The sequence below is a fragment of the Leptonotus elevatus genome, chromosome 3 (assembly GCF_054856555.1).
Source record: "Leptonotus elevatus isolate MCC_2025b chromosome 3, RoL_Lele_1.0, whole genome shotgun sequence".
Lineage (NCBI taxonomy): Eukaryota > Metazoa > Chordata > Actinopteri > Syngnathiformes > Syngnathidae > Leptonotus > Leptonotus elevatus.
In genome coordinates this window covers 27,252,590-27,274,908 of record NC_141241.1, presented here as the reverse complement: position 1 = coordinate 27,274,908, position 22,319 = coordinate 27,252,590, and the positions used below count along the sequence as shown (strand labels likewise).

General features: G+C 37.5%; 2 protein-coding genes across 2 annotated transcripts; both read left to right on the top strand.

The window, feature by feature from the left end:
* The first annotated feature begins 1,778 nt into the window (after positions 1 to 1,778).
* On the top strand, positions 1,779 to 11,306 carry LOC147178073 (uncharacterized). The gene is made up of 13 exons (XM_086070401.1): positions 1,779 to 1,834; positions 2,799 to 2,964; positions 3,058 to 3,154; positions 4,112 to 4,235; positions 4,411 to 4,588; positions 4,700 to 4,976; positions 7,009 to 7,192; positions 7,296 to 7,372; positions 7,447 to 7,627; positions 7,800 to 8,048; positions 8,676 to 8,847; positions 9,667 to 9,758; positions 10,035 to 11,306. Exons 2-13 carry the CDS (start codon positions 2,864 to 2,866, stop codon positions 10,145 to 10,147), a joined length of 1,845 nt encoding a protein of 614 aa, XP_085926527.1. The 5' UTR covers positions 1,779 to 1,834; positions 2,799 to 2,863; the 3' UTR covers positions 10,148 to 11,306.
* Positions 11,307 to 12,457: 1,151 nt separating this feature from the next.
* On the top strand, positions 12,458 to 15,510 carry tipin (timeless interacting protein). Its single transcript, XM_086071420.1, has 7 exons — positions 12,458 to 12,551; positions 12,674 to 12,761; positions 13,874 to 13,949; positions 14,018 to 14,140; positions 14,218 to 14,272; positions 14,343 to 14,561; positions 15,281 to 15,510. The coding sequence occupies exons 1-7, from the start codon at positions 12,458 to 12,460 to the stop codon at positions 15,508 to 15,510; spliced, it is 885 nt and encodes a 294-aa protein (XP_085927546.1).
* The last annotated feature ends 6,809 nt before the right edge of the window (positions 15,511 to 22,319 follow it).

Sequence of the window (22,319 nt, the reverse complement as noted above, 5' to 3'; positions counted from 1 at the left end):
GCTCTTTGTGGGCCAGACCTAAATTATGGAGCTCAACTGTAATCATATTGTTCCAAAAAATAACACCAATGCAAATGGAACGCGGCAACACTTTGCCTGTATGAGTTCCGGACATGTTAAAGCTACCTATTTTGCATATATATTGTTCCCAGAATGCATTGTGTGGCGCAGTTAATGAAGTTATAAGGACGTTAATCCTTGTCATATGTATTTGTGTTACCAGTAATTGAATTTATGTTATATTTAACACGTTATAATTTTAAAATTTTTTTTTTTTTTTTAACAAACCCTAACTTTAGGTTGTGTGTAAATAATGACATCCAGGACAATTCTGTGTACAAGTTGCATTGCTCATCTGAGGACTGCTTGTGAAATTATGAATTTATGTTTTGATTGTGGCCAGCTAATTAATTGGTCCGACATAAAAAAAATGTTTTTTTAAACTTTACAAAATCGTCTCACTGGCCCTATGTTTGACACCCCGGTATAACTGGACAGGGGTTGTGTACTAAAAATTGAATAGCACATTGTGAGCTGACATGAATGTCAGTTATCTGTTTTTCACAACCCAAAGTAAAGTTTTTCAACTTCATAAATTTTGAAACAGACGTCGTACATAGACAAATTCTAGCAGCAAATCATGTGGACTCGTTAGAGGAGAGATTCAGGAATCTTGCCATGCCTCAGTAACAACCCTGTTTTAAGCTAACTTTAAACTAGAGCAACAATTAGCCAACATGGTAGTTTGGGGCAACTTGTCTCAGCCATTTTGGGGTTTGTTGTCACATATGCAAAGAATGGGCCAATGAAAAATGCACCTCTGGCAACTCTGTTTACGTATGCCAGAATTGTTCTTCAGATGATGAGTCTGAAGTGAGGAATTTTTTTTGCCATGTTTTGTTTCATAAAAAAAAAAAAAGGGTTCTAGTTGTTGGAACTACAGTATGCTCACATGTCAGAATTGGTTTAAGTTTCATGATTGATTCCATCCATTAACAAAAATGCTAAAAAACTAAAACAAAAAAAAACAATTTAATCTCAAATTTCCTGTTTAAGGAAAGCAAAACAGGCATTTGAGGCTGAGAGCTATGACCTACATGCCGACAGTCCTTCTGGACTTTAATCGATTTCATAATATTTTATGTTGAAGTTTGGTCAATTACTCTGGTAAATTTTTAAGACCAAAACAACTTCTCTGGCTGTAAAAACAAAAACAAAATAAAACAGGAGGATAAGGATAATTTTGTCTTTGTTTTATTAGTTACAAAATGCAGTGTGACCCCATATAGTGTGACAATTTACCCATTGGTGGGGCAACATGTCACATGTTCACGTTCTCTATTTGATGGCTTATAACTGCACTGGCGCATGGTATGAAAATGACATGAATACAAAAAATATACCTAAGACTTTGGTCTTTCATCTGGTATATATTTTGTTTATATATGATGTATTAATTCCAAGAAATATATAAAAGTATAAAACGTGATACAACTAGCCCCGGTCTCCCCCATGTAGGCTATGTGTTCAAAAATACTAAAGACACAATGTTCAGCAAATTCTATTGGTAAAATGATGGCACAAGTCTTGTAAAATACAATGGGACGGGGGGTTGGGGGGTAATCTGGGTTTGAATGTGAAACTGCATGTCCAAGCAGCAAATGAATGACACCTTTCCACATCCAATATGGCGTCGTAGTCAACGTATGATCCTGCGCATAAGGCGACATCTATATTTCTATGAAAAATGCGCTCATACCGGAAGTCGCTGTCGGCATTCTAGCATTGTGTGTCCTGTGTTCCCCTTTGCGTTGCCCACTGGACTGGCTTTTTGGTAAGACAAATCTGTAAACTAGCTTGTGTTGTCTTGTAAATTAATATTGCTTTGAGTGCTTGTAGTTCTTGTCAATGCGTGCCGGAACTCTACACTTGGTTTATAAACATACGTTTAACGCGAACATGTCGGGAGTCTTACAAATTCATGTTGTCTTTCTCTTAAGAGTTGCATTGTGACTATAAAAAAGGAGGTTTGAACAACAGAGTGGTATAACATGACAGATACAAGTGATAGTGTCATGAAAACAACAACATCGTTTTAGCCTTCAGCTTCATATCCTGGTTTGGTTCCCGCCATACTGTTGCTGGGCGTGATGCTGGGGCGGAAGTGGACGTTCGTAGTCGCCCAGCTACTACTGCGCATGCGTGATGAAAGGGTCATAGTTTAACTATATTTACCTAACAGCATAACTAAGTTATGCTGTTAGGTAAATATCAGTGAACATATATCAGTGGGTAAAATAAATAGGCTGTGGTCCACTTAAACACTTAAAAGTGTCCTACATTTTTTGGTCTTAATTTAGCATTATTTTCCCTTTAGAACAGAGATAAACTGTTTAAACATTTGACAGTACAATTTAATTTGATATCTAGTTTACAGTTTTTTTTCATTTAATTGTTGTTATTGCTAATAATTACTACTTTTAAAACTGTTGCAATAACACATATTCCCATAATTGAAATACATTTAAGATACAATTATGTCTGTCATCTTTTATTAAAACAAAATAGAAAAGTGGAGTGTATAATACTCCCAAGTCATCATCGGGGTGTGAAATTCTTGTATTTTTTTCCATAATAGAATATATATGCAAATTATATTGCATTTTAATGAGCTTCTTATGTCAGAAAATGTGTCATTAAGCAAGTGTTCAGTTTTTTTGGCCCTACAGTCTGTAACAGTTGGCCTTATTTAAATAATACCACCCTTACACCAAGTTTCTCCACCCATGACTTGGCAGCTACCTGGGCGAAGATCCACCATTTCCCCTCGCAGGCCAGTGACGGACTACACAGCACCGCTATTATGTCCAAGTCAAAAGCTAAACAGACCTGCCATGTTGTTGGATGCTTAGATCGTCACACATCATTACATCGCCTCCCGGCCAGAGAGGACGTCAGGGCAAAGTGGATTCATTTTATTTACAATGGAAACATCCCGCCTTCTGTCAGCAAAAATCTTGTCGTCTGTGCCAACCACTTTGCGTCTGACTGCTTTAGCAACCTCGGTCAGTATAAAGCTGGACTGGCGATGAGACTGTTCATAAAAGATGGATCGGTACCAACTGTCCGTGGCAAAGATACAGAAGAGGCAACTGTAAGTATTTAAAAATAAATGTTTCTTTACTTAAGACGTTTACCGTAGGTAACACTTCCAGCTAACAAGGATTAACTAGTCAGTGTTACTTTCCATATCACCTACACAAATTTTTATGTTAGTGTTGTAGCTTGTCATATGTGACTGTAATTTCAATAAATCTCTTTGGATTTACCAGCTAATTGAGATAATAGATTTAATGATATAGACTTCAAAGAGCAAGGCTTTCATACCACATCCTTCTGCATCTTATCTGTAGTCAACGTTACAATAGGTTGTTACGGTGCTGAAAGAAAATGTGTTCTCCGAAACAATTTGCAATGCGTTTGTTACTGTTATGTAGCTGCTAGTGTCACAAAGCTTCACCTGAGCAAATTGAGCATACTATAACATTGTCTGCAGTAATCACCAATACACTCGTTTTCATCTAGTAGTTACCTGGAGTAAGATGCGTAAGTGGTAACTCACTCTTTTTCATTAATAGAGGCGTCAATCATGCTAATATTGCTACACAAATTCTTAATCAAATTCAAGTGGTATTATTGTCATGAAATCATACAATTACCAATATGATAATATGCCAAAGCATATTATCATACAGCTTCTAGGGATGCATGATATATATATTTTTTCCAAGCCAAAATTGATAATTTTCTAGGGCGATGGCTAGCTCAGTGTGTTGAGCACCCGCACTATGTGTAGAGGCTCGTCCTCGGAGCAGGCGACCCCGGATCAATTCCCGGACTTTGCTGTCATTTCCTGCAGGTCATATTAGTCATAATTACTAATATTGGCCCAATAATTATTGACTTATTTATCGTGCATCCCTAATATAATTGCTTGTCAGATAATTAAAAAAAACTCAATAAATGTTTTTTCGTGTTTGAGCTCTTACATAAAGGCATATTGATATGGAAACGGATGCATAAATAGTTACCTACTGTCTTTGGTGTGTAGGCAACCAAGTCTGCACTGGCGGCTGTGGTACATCATGTGGCCTGCCAGACAGACCCCCCGGCTACACGCAGAGTTGGCACGCAGCTTTCCATGCAAACACTCCAACGTAACTTCAAAAGTACAGGTTTGTTGACATCAAGTTTGTGCGCTGTGATTTTATATGTCTACCAGCTGCCCCCCCCCCCCCCCCCCAAACCAAACAAACAATAATTATTTCAATTGTAGGATTTACCATTCTAATAATTTTGTTTTGTTTTATTTTTAAATCTACGGGTCACTGGAATCACTGTTCCACATAGAAGTAGGCGTTAGAACATCAACTGTTGCTTCCGTAAGACCATGTAAAAGAGCTCGCTTGGAACTGGATGAGGATGAGGAGAACCCACTAGAGGGCAGCTCTTCTATGGACGTTACAGACCCGCTAATTCCTGCCTCTGAGGACCCTGTCACTGTTTTGACTCAGTCAACAAATGCAACGTGAGTTAATAACCTCGCTATTTGTTTGATTACTATTGGATTTCTTGATTTAAGCTCTAGCATTATGGAAGTTATTTGTTTTTTTATTTTAAAACTTTGTTGTTCTGATAGGCTGGAGTCTTCTGGTCCTGTCCATAAGATGGCAGCATATATTGTCCACAAAAGTTGCCTTCTGGAGCTGTTTGAGATGTGCCCTGTGTGTCAGCGGGTAACTGATGTGCAGACAAGAAGCAGAGGCACATTTCTTTCTGTAGAACAGCAGTGCCCGCACTGTCAGTACAGCAGAAAATGGAATAGTCAGCCAATTATTGGAGACACACCTGTGGGAAACCTGCAGCTTTCAGCTGCGGTGTACACTACAGGTTCATCTTTCTTCAAACTCAAAAAGGTAATGTAAATGAATAAAGACTTGGGCTGTGTTTGGAATCTCTCCGTATCCACTATATAGTTATTAGTGAGTTTGCCATTTTGTTGTGCGGTTTAAAGGGGATGTATCTCGGTATTTTAAGCCCTTCCACAGTCACAGTAATTTCTGGACTACAAGCCGCTACTTTTTTCACTTGCATTCAACCCTGCAGCTAATTATCCAGAAATTACTGTAACTATATGCATATAATGATTGAATCTTACCTTTGACACCATGGCGCTGTAATTTTTTAATGAAATATTAGGTATTTTGCTGGCTATATTTCTAACGCGGAAGGATAACCCCGCCTCTTCCCGTGTGGTTACCGTGCCCCTCTCTGCTGCGCCCACAAAACTCTGGTTGATCTGCGTTTGAGCACTCCTCTGAGTGGCCACGCACGAATGGCTAGCCCTTGCAGTACAACCACATCTTCTTTAAATGTGGAAATTGGATGGATTTTCAATTCTTCAATAAACATTTGAAGCAAAACGGCTCCTTTGCCACAAGAAATCGTAGTGGATGAGAAGGAGGGGGGGAGGGGAAAAAACACCCTTGAGTGGAATGCAAACCCTAGACCTTCTGCTTACAGGGTGAGTGCGCTAACCACTACACCATTCAATCAGTCAGGTTCAACAGTGCAGAAACTTATACTTATAGTTTACACAAGTGTCAACTACTACAGATTTTTTTCTGGGAATTTAAGATGGCCAATTGTTATTGCACTTTGGCATTGCAAATGTGAAGGATAATTGATTGCTTTGAATTCGTTTGGACAGAACGTTTACTGATAAAAGCTACTTCTATCACTGTCCTCCGAGCATGGAGGTCTCAGAGAAAGTGTGTGTGTGTTGAGCCCGCATATGAGGTGCGGGGGTGGGCCTGCACCTGATTATGTCATAGAGTAAGCATTGCTCGTTTTCTTGGGTTGGGAGGCGCTGGTGCTTGGAGAGCAGAATGACCTAGAATTTCTCATAGAGGGACGAATGGAGAAAAACACCACTATGATGAGTTTTTTTTGTGAGGAATTAGCATTTTAACATGGCTAAAAGCTCCAAAAAGTAGATTTTTCACATTACTGTCCCTTTAAAATTGTCTTTATTATTGTCTTGATTATAAAGTAGTGATCAAGTCATGATGACTATATATATATATATATATATATATATCTTTTTATATACATTTGAGAACAGGCTGCTGTTTTACTATTTATATTATTATGTCTAAGTCCTGTTACTGCATCTCCTCTAGCCTCACGATCCACAAAGTGACGGCAAACTAACATTACATGCGGTATATCTGGTCGCGGCATGGCTTTTTTTTTTTTCAACATATTTTTAATACATTTTCTTGAAAACCTCTTGGGTGGTGGCCAGTTTACTTGGGTGGCCGCCCAAACACTGGGAAACACTGGATCTATATCGTATGTCTTCATAAACTCGGATTGGAAGGATGGTCAATTTAACAAAGAGCAATTTATTAGAAAGAGGTAGTGAGGGTTTAATTCGGTAGAGAGCATAATCTGCTTTTGAGACTTGTGTGAGTGAATTCTCTTGCCAGATACCTGTGTGTTTGAAGCAAGTGATGAATTGAAGAGCAAAGCCATAATGAGACAAAATGTTTCTGCGATGCTCAGTTTGTGGGAGGTTTTTGTCCTAGGTCATACATTTAGTTTTGCTCATGTTCAGTGATGACTGTAGACTGGACTCATCTGAAGTGCAAGACTAGGCAGTGTAGAGGTAGGAGCTACAAGTTCAAATAATTTTGTTGTCGGTCAACAAATAAGACAAGAGAATTACCGATAGCATGGGTTATATTGTTGATGTGAATATTGAAAAGTGTTGGACCAAATATGGAACTCTGCGGGGACACCTTGGGTCTCCTGCGGGAAAATTCAATCCAAAAATCTCTTTATACTGATTAGGGTGTAGGGAATGAGCGGATGATTCCAAACACAACCTTGTAGTACAAAATTACAGTAATCGTATCATTTATAACGTGCTTATTTTGACCTCAGATTTTCCAGGTAATGCAGCTAAAAATGTTTCCGTATGACACCTTTCGACGGCACACAAGGATGTACATAGAACCTGCTGTCATACACAAATGGAACACGGTGCAGGCTGGCATGCTGCAGCACCTTAGTCAACAGCACAATGTCATCGTAGGTGGTGACTTACTCCTCATGTCCGACTCGCCAGGTAAGCAATACTTGGTGGTGGTTACGAGTCTTACGACCCAAGATCGGACTATGTGATGTCTAAAACGTCATTTTTGTGTGTATTTTTGTGTGTATTTTTGAAGGTCCTTCTGCCAAGTTTGGCAGCTACTCAATGATGGATCTCAGCAGCAACACTATTGTTGATGTGCAGTTGCTTCAGGTGAGGAAGACCATGTGGTGGGAAATTTTGTTATTGTTTTTTCAACTTATTTTCTCTTTTTGTTTTCCAATCAGAGCAATGAAGTAGGTGGAAGCAAGCACATTGAGAAAGAGGGTCTGAAGAGGAGCCTTAATGTTTTGGAAGAGCGAGGTGTGACTCTGCAAAGTGTTGTCATAGATTGTCACCCTGAGATTGAGAAATTTCTGGAGGAGGCCAACATCACTCATTATTATGATGTCTGGCATATGGAAAAAGGTATTTGTTCTGCTTATGCCGAAGAGGGGAAATGCATCAGGCTATAATAACCGTGCTAGCGTGTCCATACACAACGCTAGTTGCAAAATTACTTATTTGTCCCATCATGAGTCCATTTTCTGTTCGAATTGTATTGTGTACCAGCATGACCAAAATATTTTGTTTTTATTAGGCCTGTCCAAGAAACTGGAGAAAATTGCACAGAAAAAAGAATGTGAGAAACTGAGCAAGTGGCTTTGCAGCATAAAGAACCACATTTATTGGACAGCAGCTTCTTCTCCATTTGGGCCCGAAAGAGTGGCAAAGTGGACCTCAATCCTGAATCACGTCCAAAACATCCACACCAGTGAAGATCCGGTTTTCCCTCAGTGTTTGCATCCACAAAACAGCCAGACACACAAGAGCAAGTGGTTGACAGCAGGTAAACATTTGTCTTCAAAATAATAGCAATACAACATTTACAGAACTAACTAGATTACTCACTGTTTTTAGGCAAAATGATATTACTACATGACAAATAGTCTTTAGTAGGTGTAGAATAAAATTGAAAATTCTAATTAAGGAGTTTCTAATCCATTTTCAAATTCCATAGAAAATGTGTTGGGTGAACAATGTTATGAAATTAATGCAGAGGAATTGTGGACTGGGTGGAATAGCTGTACAAACGTTGCTCGACTCCATGCAACACACGTTGAAGCAGTTTCCAGAATCAGTGGTTAATAAAATAAATTAATCTAGAGATAACAGGAATGCTAAATCCTAGAGATTTTTTTTCAATCTATACAGTAAATATTTGGGTTTGTCAAGAAAATGTAGCCACTGTTGTTTTGAGAGCAGCCCACTATTCATTTATTCAATTATATAATTTAGAAAAGTATACATTTTCCCTATGTTTAGATTTTGATTAGAATATAATGTGCTGATTGAGGACTCGAAACACAATACATACACAATAAAACGTGCACGTTGTGCTTGTTTTCCCTTTTCACTCTAAATGATGTTATTAAATCATGCTAAGTATTTTTTGAAATTATTTTTTTCTTGCCAGGAACACCAGCCTTCTGCAGACTGGAAAAAGTGTTGACAAGTGAACGAGTTCTGAAAGATGTGCAAAAGTTGAGCCCCCACTACCAAACATCGTCCCTGGAGGCCTTTCACAACATCATTCTGCGGTTTGCACCCAAGAATGTCTTCTTTCCTTTTCTTGGAATGTTATGCAGGTAAGCTGAAGTTTAATAAGTCTGCGTGTTCTCATACTTTGGAAGGGGAAATTAGAATATTGTGGGAGAACTTGATTAATTTCAGTACTTTGAAAAGTGACATTTCTATGCTGTAGAAATTCACTGAACAGCTTGGAACTGTTTTTTTTTTAAATTACATTTTATTACAGTTTACAGCTAATGAAAATCCAAATTTGACCATGTCAAGAAAGATAACATTACAGAATAAACAATCAGAATGATTTTTAAATACAAAAATGTATTTCTCATTACTATTTACATTGTAGATTCTCACTGAAGGCATTAAAACTAAGAATGGACACATGTGGAGTTATGTACTTATCAAAAAAAAAAAGGTGAAATAACTGAAAACATGTTTTAGATCATAGTTCCTTCAAAATAGTCACCCTTTGCTCTGATTACTGCTTTGCACACTCTTGGCATTCTCACCTCTGGAAACTCCTTCACTACTGTGGGAAAACCATTTCAGGTGACTACTCTTAAAGCTCATCGAGGGAATGCTAAGAGTGTGCAAAAAGAAAAGAAAAGATAATCATCAGAGCAAAGAGTGACTATTTTGAAGAAACTAGATTATAAAACACGTTTTCAATTATTTCACCTTTCCAAGTGCATAGCTCCACATGTGTTAATTCATAGTTTCGATCCCTTCAGTGAGAATCTACAATGTAAATAGTCAAGAGAATAAAGAAAATGCATTGCATGAGGTGTGTCCAAACTTTTGGCCCGTATTTTATATACACACTCACAATCTCCATCTTGTCTTAACGATGATTATTTTATTTTTTTTGTCTTCCCAAGACTCTATTTGGCAGCATTGCATTTCAATGAAAATGCTGGGTGCCCTCAATCAACTTCAGCTAATGAGGAAGGACAATTCACAGCTGAACCAGGTAAAAGAGAGTCATTCTTACCTAAGTTAAAACTTTTTCAATTTAGAGGAAAAATTCTACACCCATTCTACCCATTTTCGCTACTACATTTCTTTATTTAATGTGAAAATGGCTGTCATACAAGTGAAAAAGAGACACTATAAATGATTGTTCAAATGGCCTAATAGACATAATCATTCAATGTAGGTATAAAAAAAAACACACACACACACACGACAACACCACAGGGTTAATTAATGCACATTTTCAAATATGTTGATCTTTTCTGCTTTTCAGATTATGTGGAGGAGCTGTTAGACCTCATTTTTGATAAGGTGTTCCCAGATCCCACCCCATACTTGGATGAGGTCCTAAAGATCCCCATTCCAGACAGCCTGTCAGCCATTTGATGGAGCTGATACCCGGGAAGTCTTGCGGGTCAACCTTCAACATGTCTGATTGAATTCTTCATTCTGTCCAAGGCCATCGGAGAATTCTGTTTGTGTCTGCAGAACAGCAAAGGCAGGAATTCCCAGCATAATTCGCCAACCTGACATCTGGTTGCAAACCTCCTATTAGCAACGTCTGATGGACCCATATGCACTCTTTAATTATTATTTTTTTTTAGTAAAATTCAATATTACTGTTATGTTTTCTTTTTAGTGTTGCTTCTGTGAGAGCTTTGTTCATGTAGTGTATTTTGTAACTATATATGTGATGAAAGTGTTTTGTGTGCTTGTACATTGTATTTGTGTAGATTTTACATGTGGCCGAGCCACAAGCTTTTAAATTATTGCCAGTAATTATCAACGTGTGGACCAAAATAATAAACAATCATCAGTTAATAAACAGTAATCTGAGGGGCAAAAAAATTGTAATACATGTAATGTGAAAACTATTATTTTTTGATTAATCGTTGTAATATCAACTTTAAAAATATAAAAATTCACCCAAAAGTTTTTATGCTTGAAGTGCATGGATTTTGAAGCATGTCGGAAAACGGAAAATGCACATTTTGGCTATGGAAACTACGTGATCGCATGTTTTGACCGGATACTGCGTCACATGTACGTTTGTAGTCACAAATAAATGGCGGAAGATAAAGAAAGATATGTTTGGGGAGACGAAGAAACACAATTATTTTTAGAATTAATTAAAGAAAAAAAACATTAATGCAATTTTAGTACATTTTGTGCTACATGAGCATTTGAAGCGTTTTTTAGTAACGAGATAGTTACCATAGAAGAGTGACATGTTAGAGGCAACAAAAAAAAAGTTGTAGCTGCAGCAACGAGTCAGACCACTGCTTGAAACAAATACACGAGATTCCAGCGGAAGTTTACAGAGAAGGTGTTTCCTGCGTAAAAAGCAGGGAAGGGGGGTTGTAATGCATATGCATGCGCACTATTGAGAAAACCACAAACAGCCGTTGGGCAGAATCTTCTCTAATACCTTTTTGTTTTTTTGTTTTGTTGTAAAGTTTCCCACTATTCAAGCACAGTTTTCATGTTGACACTTTGCACTATGTTACAGGTACTTGTATTAAATGCTCTTTTTTTTAGGGATAAAGCCTCTGCTTCGCTTTTTGATGATCATTCGTGCCTAGCTATTGATTGATTGAGTTCATTTTGAAAATGCAGAACAAAAAAAAGAAAGAATATACCAAGTCTGCAATATGCTGTAACTGTCCTTCCTGTACAAAAAGCATCTATTCCACACATACAGCCCAAAAATGCTTACACACACCACTGTCTGGTGTACCATACATACCATTGATTCTGAACACACGCAGTAAACAATTGTTCAGCTCTGTATAAACAATTGTACACCCCCCCCTCCAAAAAAACAAAACGATTGTACACGCTGTCCACCTGTTCCCCTTGCCCATACACCGTATGGATATATAATATAGAATCGAATAGTCTATGCATTCATTTCACATTTGCAGTGTTTTGCGACTCGTTATTGCACAGCTAATTTATCTTTAACATTGCTACTGGACTATTTTAATAGTTAACAGTTTAGTGTTATTTTTTTTACATTGGTTTGTTAGTCATACCATACTTGTAAGGTTATAATAGATTTTTCATTATAGTTTTTTATTTTCATTTTGTTTTGACTTGTTTTTAAATTCAATTAGCTTTAATTCATTTTTTAGAGTATATCTTAGCTTATATTAGTTTTTTTTTTTTTGCTTCAATTAGTTGAATTTTTATTAGTTTCATTTTTTTTTAATGTGAGATCAAAAGGTCGCTAAGTTGTCATAAAAATAAACTACAATTGACCTTCCTTGTTCTATACTGACGTACAGTAATATGGAAATAGATACATTTACAAATAATGAAGCTTGAAAGATGAGAGATCTGTATGATACTAATTGAAAAATATGAAAATGAATCACTACAGTTTTATAAAATTCTTTCAGTTAGTTTCTGAATTATTTTTTTAAAGGAATTTCATTCTTATTTTGTTCAAAAGAAATTATTCTGTAGTTGTTAGTTTTTGTTAAGTATAACCTTGACTTGGAAAGCTAAGTTAGTTTTTGGAGGTGGTACTTATGTAAAAAGTTGAGCACCACTACTTTGTTCTACTTTTAATCCCTTAAACAATTTACAATCTGCTGCCCCCTAGAACACTCAAAGGAAAATTATTATTTTTATTATTAATTATGACAAGAACAACTCACACATATTTGCCATTTTCTCCAGGGGCTGGCCATCATGGTGAAAACTGTTGAAAATGACCGCTTTGAGACCTTCTCTCCTCTCCCTCCACCTCTGTCCCCTGGCCAGCAAGGAGACGCCTTTGGGGATGGTGAGAACACACAAGCTGCCTATCATTTCCAAACTAGCAATTATACAGACAATAATGCAACCCTTGAACAAGTGATAAAACATGCCCTCCGTTACTGTGCATTGCTGCTGATGTTGATGAAGAAGCTGGCGAGGTGTCCAAGCTTGCTGAGGTTCCTGCTGCCAAAAGGAAAACGGTGAAGAGACCACAGCCCAAGCTGGACTCCAACAGGTTGTTGTCCAATCATTTACAAATGATGACTCATACAACATTCCTAGGAAACCACAATGTCCCTTCACTGATGAGCTCTTTTTAGTATGGAGGACCAAAGCAGCCAAAATAAATAAATGAATAAAAGGGAAAATAAAAACATATAAAAATATAATAAAAAAATTAAATACAATTTTTTTTATATAAATGGAAATAAAAATCTATCTATCTATCTATCTATCTATCTATCTATCTATCTATCTATCTATCTATCTATCTATCTATCTATCTATCTATCTATCTATCTATCTATCTATCTATCTATCTATCTATCTATATATACGCACACATTCACTTTTATTCATTTATTTATTTTTAATTTTGGCACTTTTAGTCCTCCATATTTTAGAACTACTATACTGTAGGCTACTCATGTAGTCCTTGGGGGATATCATCAACTGGGCTCCTGACTAAAATAACACAAGCATTAGTCAAATGCCAAATACAGAAGCAGCAATATAAGTTATTGCGATGTGGTGGCTCTCGCTAACAGGCAGAATCAAGTTACCAGATTTAGATTAAAAGATTCTATGTACGTAGACCATATGGTATAAATTTTGATATTTGTTTTTTATTCGAAGCAGATTTTTTTTTTCCATTTAAATGTTATTTATGAGGAGTTTAGACCATTGGGTGATATTCAGAGTTTGTTTATTTTCCCAGTTAACAAGAATAGTTTTTTGGGTGATTAGCAAAGGCTACGAGTGTAGATTGAAATTGTTTACGTGGTAAGTCAGTTGTTGTTAGGTTGCCTAGAAAACACAAGCTTGGAGATAAAGGAATCCTACAGTCCAAAATAGCAGAAAGTTTTTTCTAAGACTTTAGTCCAGAAATACAGTGCATAACCATAAAGCATGAAAATAAGTGTCTGCTGTGTTTTGTGAACACTGGAGACAAATGTCAGAGTCTGAAAGTCCCATTTTCTTCATCATGTATTTAGTAATGTGTTCTATGAATACTTTTTTATTGGATAAGATGTAATTTTGTGTGCTTTGTCATTTTAAATACGTTTTCACAAACTTGAATCCAAAAGTCAGATTCCGGAACGTAATATTACTTAGTTTTTTCCTCAGGCTGACGTCTGAAAAAGGACTTCCAGCTCTGCGAACTCTCTTTGATGACGTCCATTTTAAAGGCAAAGGGCATGAGGTGGGTATGACATCCTAAACTTGAATAGAAACGTGAGCTTGATGACGTGTGTGTATTCAATGAACCAGGCGGAGGACGTGCGGCTGCTGATGCAGAAGATGGAGAACTGGGCGCACAGGTTGTACCCTAAACTTCAGTTTGAAGATTTCATGGACAGAGTGGAGAAGCTGGGTGCTAAGAAGGAAGTGCAGGTAGGACAGACAGACGGACGGACGTTCAACGCTTCCTACGCTTGCAGCATTTCTACTAAATGTTTGTCCTCTGGCAGACTTGCCTCAAAAGGATACGTCTGGACATGCCACTGATTCACGAAGATTTTATCGGTAAGTGCTTGTAAGGATTGTGTTGAAACTGAAGTTTCAAAGAGCGTTTTTTGAAATACTGTTTATTCAGGTGAAGATGAGGCTCCTCCAGAAGCCGACATCTTGGAAGATTCCGATCCATTTAGCAGTCAGAGGTTCTCCGGCGACCCACAGGGGGGGCCCATCCACTCCACCCCAGCACCCGCGGGCCTTCCTGCTCCCTCCCTCACAGATGAGCAGCGCCAACGCATTGAGCTGAACAGACAGCGGGCCCTGGAGAAGAGGATAGCTCGCCAGCAGCAGCTAACAGGTAAATGTGTTCATAACGTATATATTTGTGGAGGCTGGGGTCAATTTTAAAATGTGCAGAATTTCACAATTTACTTAATCTTAAAGATTAGATAGCTCTTAATATGAAAAGAAAAATGCACTGCTCTGTCACCAATGACATACAAATGCAATTATGCTATCTAGTGGCATTAAAATGACCAAGACAAATCAATATCACACAAATTTTTTACTGTACTGTACATCTTTTTAATTTTAACTATATTTTATGAATTATGAAATTACTGTATTAATGACTAAAAGATGCAGCAATATTTCTATTAATTTACCCCCCCACTCTTTTATGTTAACAAGAGTTTGAAAACTTTGGGAAAAATGTTTACATTTTATTGTACATTTAGAACAATTGTAAAATTTGAAATTAATTGTGAATTAACTATTGAAGTCATGCGCTTAATTACGATTACAAATTTTAATCGCCTGACACCCCTAAATGGTACTCAAACAAATTAAGAAGATTTAGGTATTAGGTCATTACAGTCATGGTTGAAAGTTGAAATGATTCATCATGGTCACATTTTTTTCATATCCTTAAAATTCTGGCCTTTTTAAGAGGTGTATGTAGACTTTTTATATCAACTGTAGGTAGTGCTGCCCCAGGTGTAGCAGGGGATCACTATAAAAATGTAACTGTCTATAACTTAAATGAGTGATGTCATGTTTACAATTGTGATCCTTCAGACTCGCAAACGGTTGATTCCTCACAGCAAGCAGGCGAGTTCTCCATGAACACCTCAGAAAATGGTGGCAAACATTCCAAAGGATGCGATGAAGAAGAGGAAGAGGAGCCAGCTAGTAGCAGCTCCCCTCAGCTGCCAGTCAAGGCCTCTGAGTCATCCTCTTTGTTGTGTGAGGAAATTGAGACAGAGGCCACGCCTACAGCCAGAAACAGCAGTCAGGATGCTGAATAATGTTCACTACGTTAAACAATTTAGCTTGAAATCATTGCCTTCAACTGCAAATGACTTCATAGACCATACATGTTGTAATTAAAGGGGATGTTTCATGATGTAAAATCTGTTGTTACTTTTCATTTCAAGTTTACAATAAAATAATATAACCAGTTTCTATTGTCAATAACTAGAAGACTGTGAACTCAAGTGAATAGAAAAGACTAAGGAATAGTGCACATAGTGGCACCGGTTAGCAAATTTCAAGTGACCAACCATCTTCTTTCCTATCAAGGTTGCTCAGCTGATGACCAGAACGAAGCATTACAAGTAGTAACGATAAATTAATTTGGTTTATGGTACATTTGATTGGGGTCAAGTGCTGTTTGCTTCCACACAGTGGCGTAAATGTTGACGGTTGTTAAGTTATTAACATTGTTTTTTAGTTTTAAATTATATTTTAGCCGTTTATAATTATGTTAACTCAGTATGGCTGTATGAATAGACCTATATTCTTATCTGTGTTACTTTCATGAGAAAGAGCAACGGGTCTGTCTATTCATTCGTAATCTAAAGGGAGGTTTCCGGGGATTTTGCTGTGTCACCAAGGGAGTCAGGCTTATTATTATTGTATTCTTTTAATCTGATTTATACCCATGGGAACGGATTCTCTTGTATTCAGTTGTAACCAGGTGTGTTGTGGGCTGACCTTTTTATGAACCCTCTTTGTGAATAAATAACGATGTGAGCCAAGAGAGGGAGACACATTTGAACAGAGACATCGCTTGGATGATTTGTCTGATGTGGACCAGAAGCTTCTGGTAATTAAAACCTTTGCAAAGGAACTTCTTCAACAGAATCTCACCATTCAGTTAATTGAACACGCAAAGAGTACAATACTTAATATTGTCTACTCTAACAAATGGTGACCGCCGACGCTGAATTATAACGAATGGTCTCCTCCGTTGAACCAAACGGAAGGTGTTATTCTGACGTGGAACAAGCTGCGGCGTTCAAGGACGGGCGGAACTTCTAGGCCTAAATAAATAAAGTACGGTAAGTGGAGATCTTTATCCACGTAGAAGAAGTTTTGTCTGTCTGGTCCGCTGCAGCTGGTTTTTTCGTCTTCCAAAATTGTCTAAATTTTAAAAGAGATCTGTGTGAACGAGTGTAGTTTGATGTCGTTCTATTGTGAGTTGTGATAATTCCGACGATATTGAACTAAACACGTCGTGGAGTGGTGCATTTGAAGGTGACGTAATGCAGACTCGAAGTGATGAAGCTTTTTTTGTACAGGAAGAAATAGCGGTTAATTTTTTGATTTGTTTTGTTTTTCGTCAACGCTATGAAGAATCCTTAGACCATAATATATATTGAATAAAAGGGTTTGCCGGATGACGTAACAAGTCCTTCTTGTTACTAAGGATCGCGAAGATTATGGTACGCGCTTCTGTTTTTTAAGCAGTTTTGGCCGGATTTGAGGACAAGTAACATAATTGTTCATGGCTCTTGGTGTGAAAGTTCTCTACACGTAATATGTCTTTTATTTGAAAAAGCGCCTGTTTGAAATTGAACAGAAAGGGGTCCAGGTTGATTACAGCGATGATTGGATTTTTGTATCACTGTATTTGCAATCGAGAGATTACGTGAAAGATTTTATTTCAGTTTTGGCGTTCCTATTTTTGTAGTTTTGGGGTCAGGATTACCGTATGAATACCTTTTGTTCTACGGTTAAATTCGATGGTACGTGACATTTTATTTTGAAAATGAGCGCCTTGCAGAAATTTTGCAATGTATGGAGAACAGTTTAGCTCAGCGGGATTGGGTAACCGCTGTGTATAGACGAGAGGTCACGTAATTCTTATGTCTGTCTGTGTGTGGCCATATGTGTTAACATATTGAACTATTAATATTAAAAGTGAGACGTCACTGTATTAAAACCGAATGTATACATCAAAAACTATAAACAAAATGGAGGCGATTTCGACCCGGATACAGAATGGTTTGTCCTGAATGCGCTTCCGGTTCAGCGAAAAATAAAAGCGTCGATGAACAATGAAAAAACGAACTATGGATCGATTGTATACAAAGCTTTCGCTGGACAAAATGGTATGTCAGACTTTTGTATTTTCTTTGTTGGTAATGGAAAAAGGCTGAATTTGATGCTAAAATGACTCCAGCATTTGTGGAGCAGTTTACGGATGGGTTGTTCAAAGTTACCCGTTTACTGAAATCACCGTATAAAACTGCAGTTTAAATGCTATAAGATTTGTAGACAACGAATTGAAGGAATAACACCGTTTTTTTTTTTTTATATAATGATTGAAGAGTGTGTGCGTATGCATTTGAGTGTGTGACCTAGCTTCTAAAAAAAGGTGGGGGTTTGTAAGTGAGAAGTGTGCATATGGGGATTTTGTTTGTTTTTCTTTAATATTTTAACTAAGTTTGGTGTTGTTTTGTGTGAGATGATACTGTTGTGATAGTGGCGTTTGTTTTATTAATGGGAATATGATAAAATAGGTTTTGCGATTTATAATGTTAAGATTCCTCCCCCCCCCTTCCCCCGTTTCTAGGTTAGAAAAAAAGGTGGGGGCTGGGCTGTGCGCTGTGAGCATAATGTGTCCTCGTAATGGGACTCTTTTTTTGTCAAAATGGTAAGAGAGGAATGATAAACAATATAAAATAAGTAATAGTATTTGACTGAGCTAATAAATCTTTACACTTTAATGATTGATGACGATGGTTAATTTGTTAACTTTCCCTTTTCGGGACAAATGAATAAAGAGTAATGATAAAATAATGGCATTTTGTTTGAGAGTTGATATAATTATGCCTACATCTTTATAGCTGTGGCTGGAAGTAAGATAGTTGAATAAGGAGTTATGAATGTTTTTGAAATTGACATGTTGATAATGATTTTTAATATTTGTTTTTTCTCTGAGTGTGTCATTTCAGAAACTGATGTTTGAGTTCCAAGGCAGATGAGGGTTTGATGGCCTTCACTGATTACAAACTGCGAACGGGATGCGCCCCAGCTGCTGATACGTTGTATGGCTAGTAGCTATTTGAAGGGGTATTGAAAAAAAAAAAAAAGAGAAATGAATAAAGAGGCTGTGTTTTTTACGAAACATTTTTGAGAAAGCAGGGAGTGAACTGTCTTGCTATGATCCCATATCCTCAGTCTGGCATTTTTAAAGCATTGTATCAACGAATGTGCATTTTTTGATCAGGTGAGCTCTCAGAAAGACTGTGTGTCATCGGATCCACATTGCAGACAGCGTCTGAATGGATGTGGCAGAGATCAAAGGTCAAAAGCCGCAGAGCAACAGTCTTCTCGTCCTGTGCCTAAGAAAAACATGATGTTCAAATTCCTCAATGCCCAGTGACTGTGTATACGCCTCATTCTAGTGACTTCTCCCCTATGGCTGTTTTGCATCCAGAGGAAATCTAAATGCCTGCTCTGAACATTGCTGCCACAGCAGCCGCCCTGCTGGCCAGGATTGAACATTGACAACAGCTGCCGTCCTGCCTTTTGCTGGGGGTCTGGACAAAGAAAGTTGGTGGTCGGAATGAGATGTGATCCATTCAGTAAAATGCTACATAGTGATATGCAGGGCATTTTTAATGTGTTGGGTGGGGAACTGTGATCTATAGCAAGATATTTCAGAAAATTGAAAACGACATATGTAAATTTGAAATGAGGGATTGAGAAAATTTATTTCAATCTATAGCCTACTACATTTTTGCCTATATTTTTGGGAGAATCAGTTTCTGAATTGGTACAATGGGAATTTTATTAATATGTTATGATATGATATATTTTTATTTTCCCCGTGAGGAACTTTTTTGGACTTCGTCCAGCTGCAGCTATAGTATAAAATAAATAATAGAATAAAATGAGTAGTAACAAGTAAAAGACTAACTAAGAGTTTGATGGCTAAGTTTGATTTTTTTTTTAACAGCACTGTGATTTATAAATCCCAGAAATATTTTGTGTGCTGTGTTTTTTATGAGCCCCGCTAATATGTGAAAGATTAGCAGTTTGAAGATGATTTTTAGTTTGATTAAATCTAGGAAATGGTAGATATTTGTAAATTTTGTGTGATTTTATCCTCAGCCCCACTAATCTATAAAAGAGATTTTGATTTTGAGAGGTTGATTGGCAGTTTAAATAATTTTCGGGACTCTAGGAGAATTAGAGTAATATGGTTACCTCTATTTTTATGGCCCCAAAGTCATCATATATTAGTGTCTTAAGTTGTATCTGCTTATGTTTAGTTTTATAGTGTTTTGTAGCTCTTTTGTTTATCTCATAGCCTGATTTAGAGGGTTGAGTTATTTATGACGTCTTTTGAGTCATGAGGTCTCTATTTTGTCCTCCCTTTATCTTGACGTGTTTGAAAAAATCAGTGGATCTTTGTCAAATGAGGGAGTTTATGTTTAAGAATTTAACCAATGTAGACGAGTTAGAAAATTAAAAACGAAATTAAAAAGGTTGTGGGGTATCGGCCTACACTCCAATTGACAGGATGAGTTTGAAAATGATAATCCACAGTTTGAAGAAATCTATCAGAGGAAATCGATCGCAAAGTAAGTCTGAAGCAAGCAAGGACAATAATGCATATTCGCCGAATGAAGGTAATTATATTATATTATATCTTTTATCTCAGAATCATATTTGAAAAATGTAATGTTTGGAGCCCAGTGTTTGCAAAAGAGTATAGATAATATGAATATATGTGAGTTTTTCCCAGCATGCCAGGATTCGGCCGGTCATGGGATTCTGGGAAGAGAATAAGAGATATGAAAGGCACAGTTATGCAAATTTAGAACAAATTAAGTCATGGTAAAAAAATTACCTATTATTGAACAAAACCTATTTGAAAGATAAATATTTACAAGCTCTGTCTTATATTAATGAATGAGCGAATGTCATTCAACTCAATCAAGGGCTGGGCTCTATTTTAATGCCACAAAAATAGATCTTTTCCTGTTCCAACAGCACAGGACCTACGGATCTTAATCAAATAACATTTACTAATCCCAACTAACAAAAACTATCAGGGTTTTTTCCTCCAAATAAAATTTATGTGAGTTTATGAGAAACTAAAAATGAAAAGTTTCTGCACTCAGGAGAACGGCCCCAGGGGGTTGATGAGGAGAAATTCCACAACTGGAAAGGAGACGTGCCAGGCTCGGCCATCTCATCAACTGATGCTCTCAGGTTGAAAGGAGAGACGAAATTCCACAACTGGAGCATCAATCTTATCACCTCCGACCTGGAGCCACGTCAGCTGAATCCGTGCCCGGTTCCGGAGCTGCCGTTTGAGGACATCAGTCAACGGATCAAGAGCAAGTGCCTTTTCTTGGGCAATCATTCCTTTGATCAGTCACATTTTGGGCAGAATAATCCCAGGTGACAAATCGAAGAATTTGGGTAGTCTACCCCAAATTCTTAAAGAAGAGACGAACTATTGCGACACTCTTTTCATTAAAAAAAAAAAAAAAAAGACCTTCAAAGAACTTCATCACAAGATGGCTTCAAAGAACACATATTCGTCTGCCGATACATTGCGACACTTTTTAATGAACAACATTTTATGTTAAGCCTCACATATGCTATGCTTATTTCACTAAAAATCTTTTAAATGTATCAAATTGTTTTTTAATGTCAAATGATTGCTAAACTACCTCCTCTTCTGTTAAAGGGATGTTTTAAGGATAATTATTTTTACCACACAACCATTGAAAAAAAATGTTTTAATGTGTTGAGCTCTTATGAGCTCAAATGAGGGATTGTTAAGTTATTAACATTGTTTTTTAGTTTTAAATTATATTTTAGCCGTTTATAATTATGTTAACTCAGTATGGCTGTATGAATAGACCTATATTCTTATCTGTGTTACTTTCATGAGAAAGAGCAACGGGTCTGTCTATTCATTCGTAATCTAAAGGGAGGTTTCCGGGGATTTTGCTGTGTCACCAAGGGAGTCAGGCTTATTATTATTGTATTCTTTTAATCTGATTTATACCCATGGGAACGGATTCTCTTGTATTCAGTTGTAACCAGGTGTGTTGTGGGCTGACCTTTTTATGAACCCTCTTTGTGAATAAATAACGATGTGAGCCAAGAGAGGGAGACACATTTGAACAGAGACATCGCTTGGATGATTTGTCTGATGTGGACCAGAAGCTTCTGGTAATTAAAACCTTTGCAAAGGAACTTCTTCAACAGAATCTCACCATTCAGTTAATTGAACACGCAAAGAGTACAATACTTAATATTGTCTACTCTAACACGGTGCAGCCGGTGCGTCGCACCGGGGCCCAGAGACAGCGCAGGGGCCCATGACAGAAGGGAAAAGAAAGAAAGAACAAAAACGGGGAAATAAACGGCCAGAGTTATTTTGTAAACACGATTTCGGAAATGATCATTTAATCACTTGACTTCGGCATCTGTCAGTCACGATGAGTCTCAATGACGTGATGCGAGTTGAAAATAAAGTGGTATAGTGTGCGTGCCATCGTCGCTGTCATGCTTTGCGAACTTAAAAAAAAAAAAGCGGTGCGCAAAAAAGAAAAGACAAAAAAAACACCATGACGTTAAAGCTATTGGAAGAGATGTGATAGACGTGGTTTGAGTCCAGGCCATTAGCAAAATCTAGTCCCCCGCTCCCACCGGAGTCGAGCTGTAGCTTGCCGGCAGCTAGCTCCATGCAGAAGCGACCCTTCAGCTGCGGCTTTGCCGTGTCCCCGCCGCCTACGCAGCCTCAGGGGATGAATTTGACGCCAAATGCAAAAAGCTAATATCGCATTTGGCTCAGGCGCTC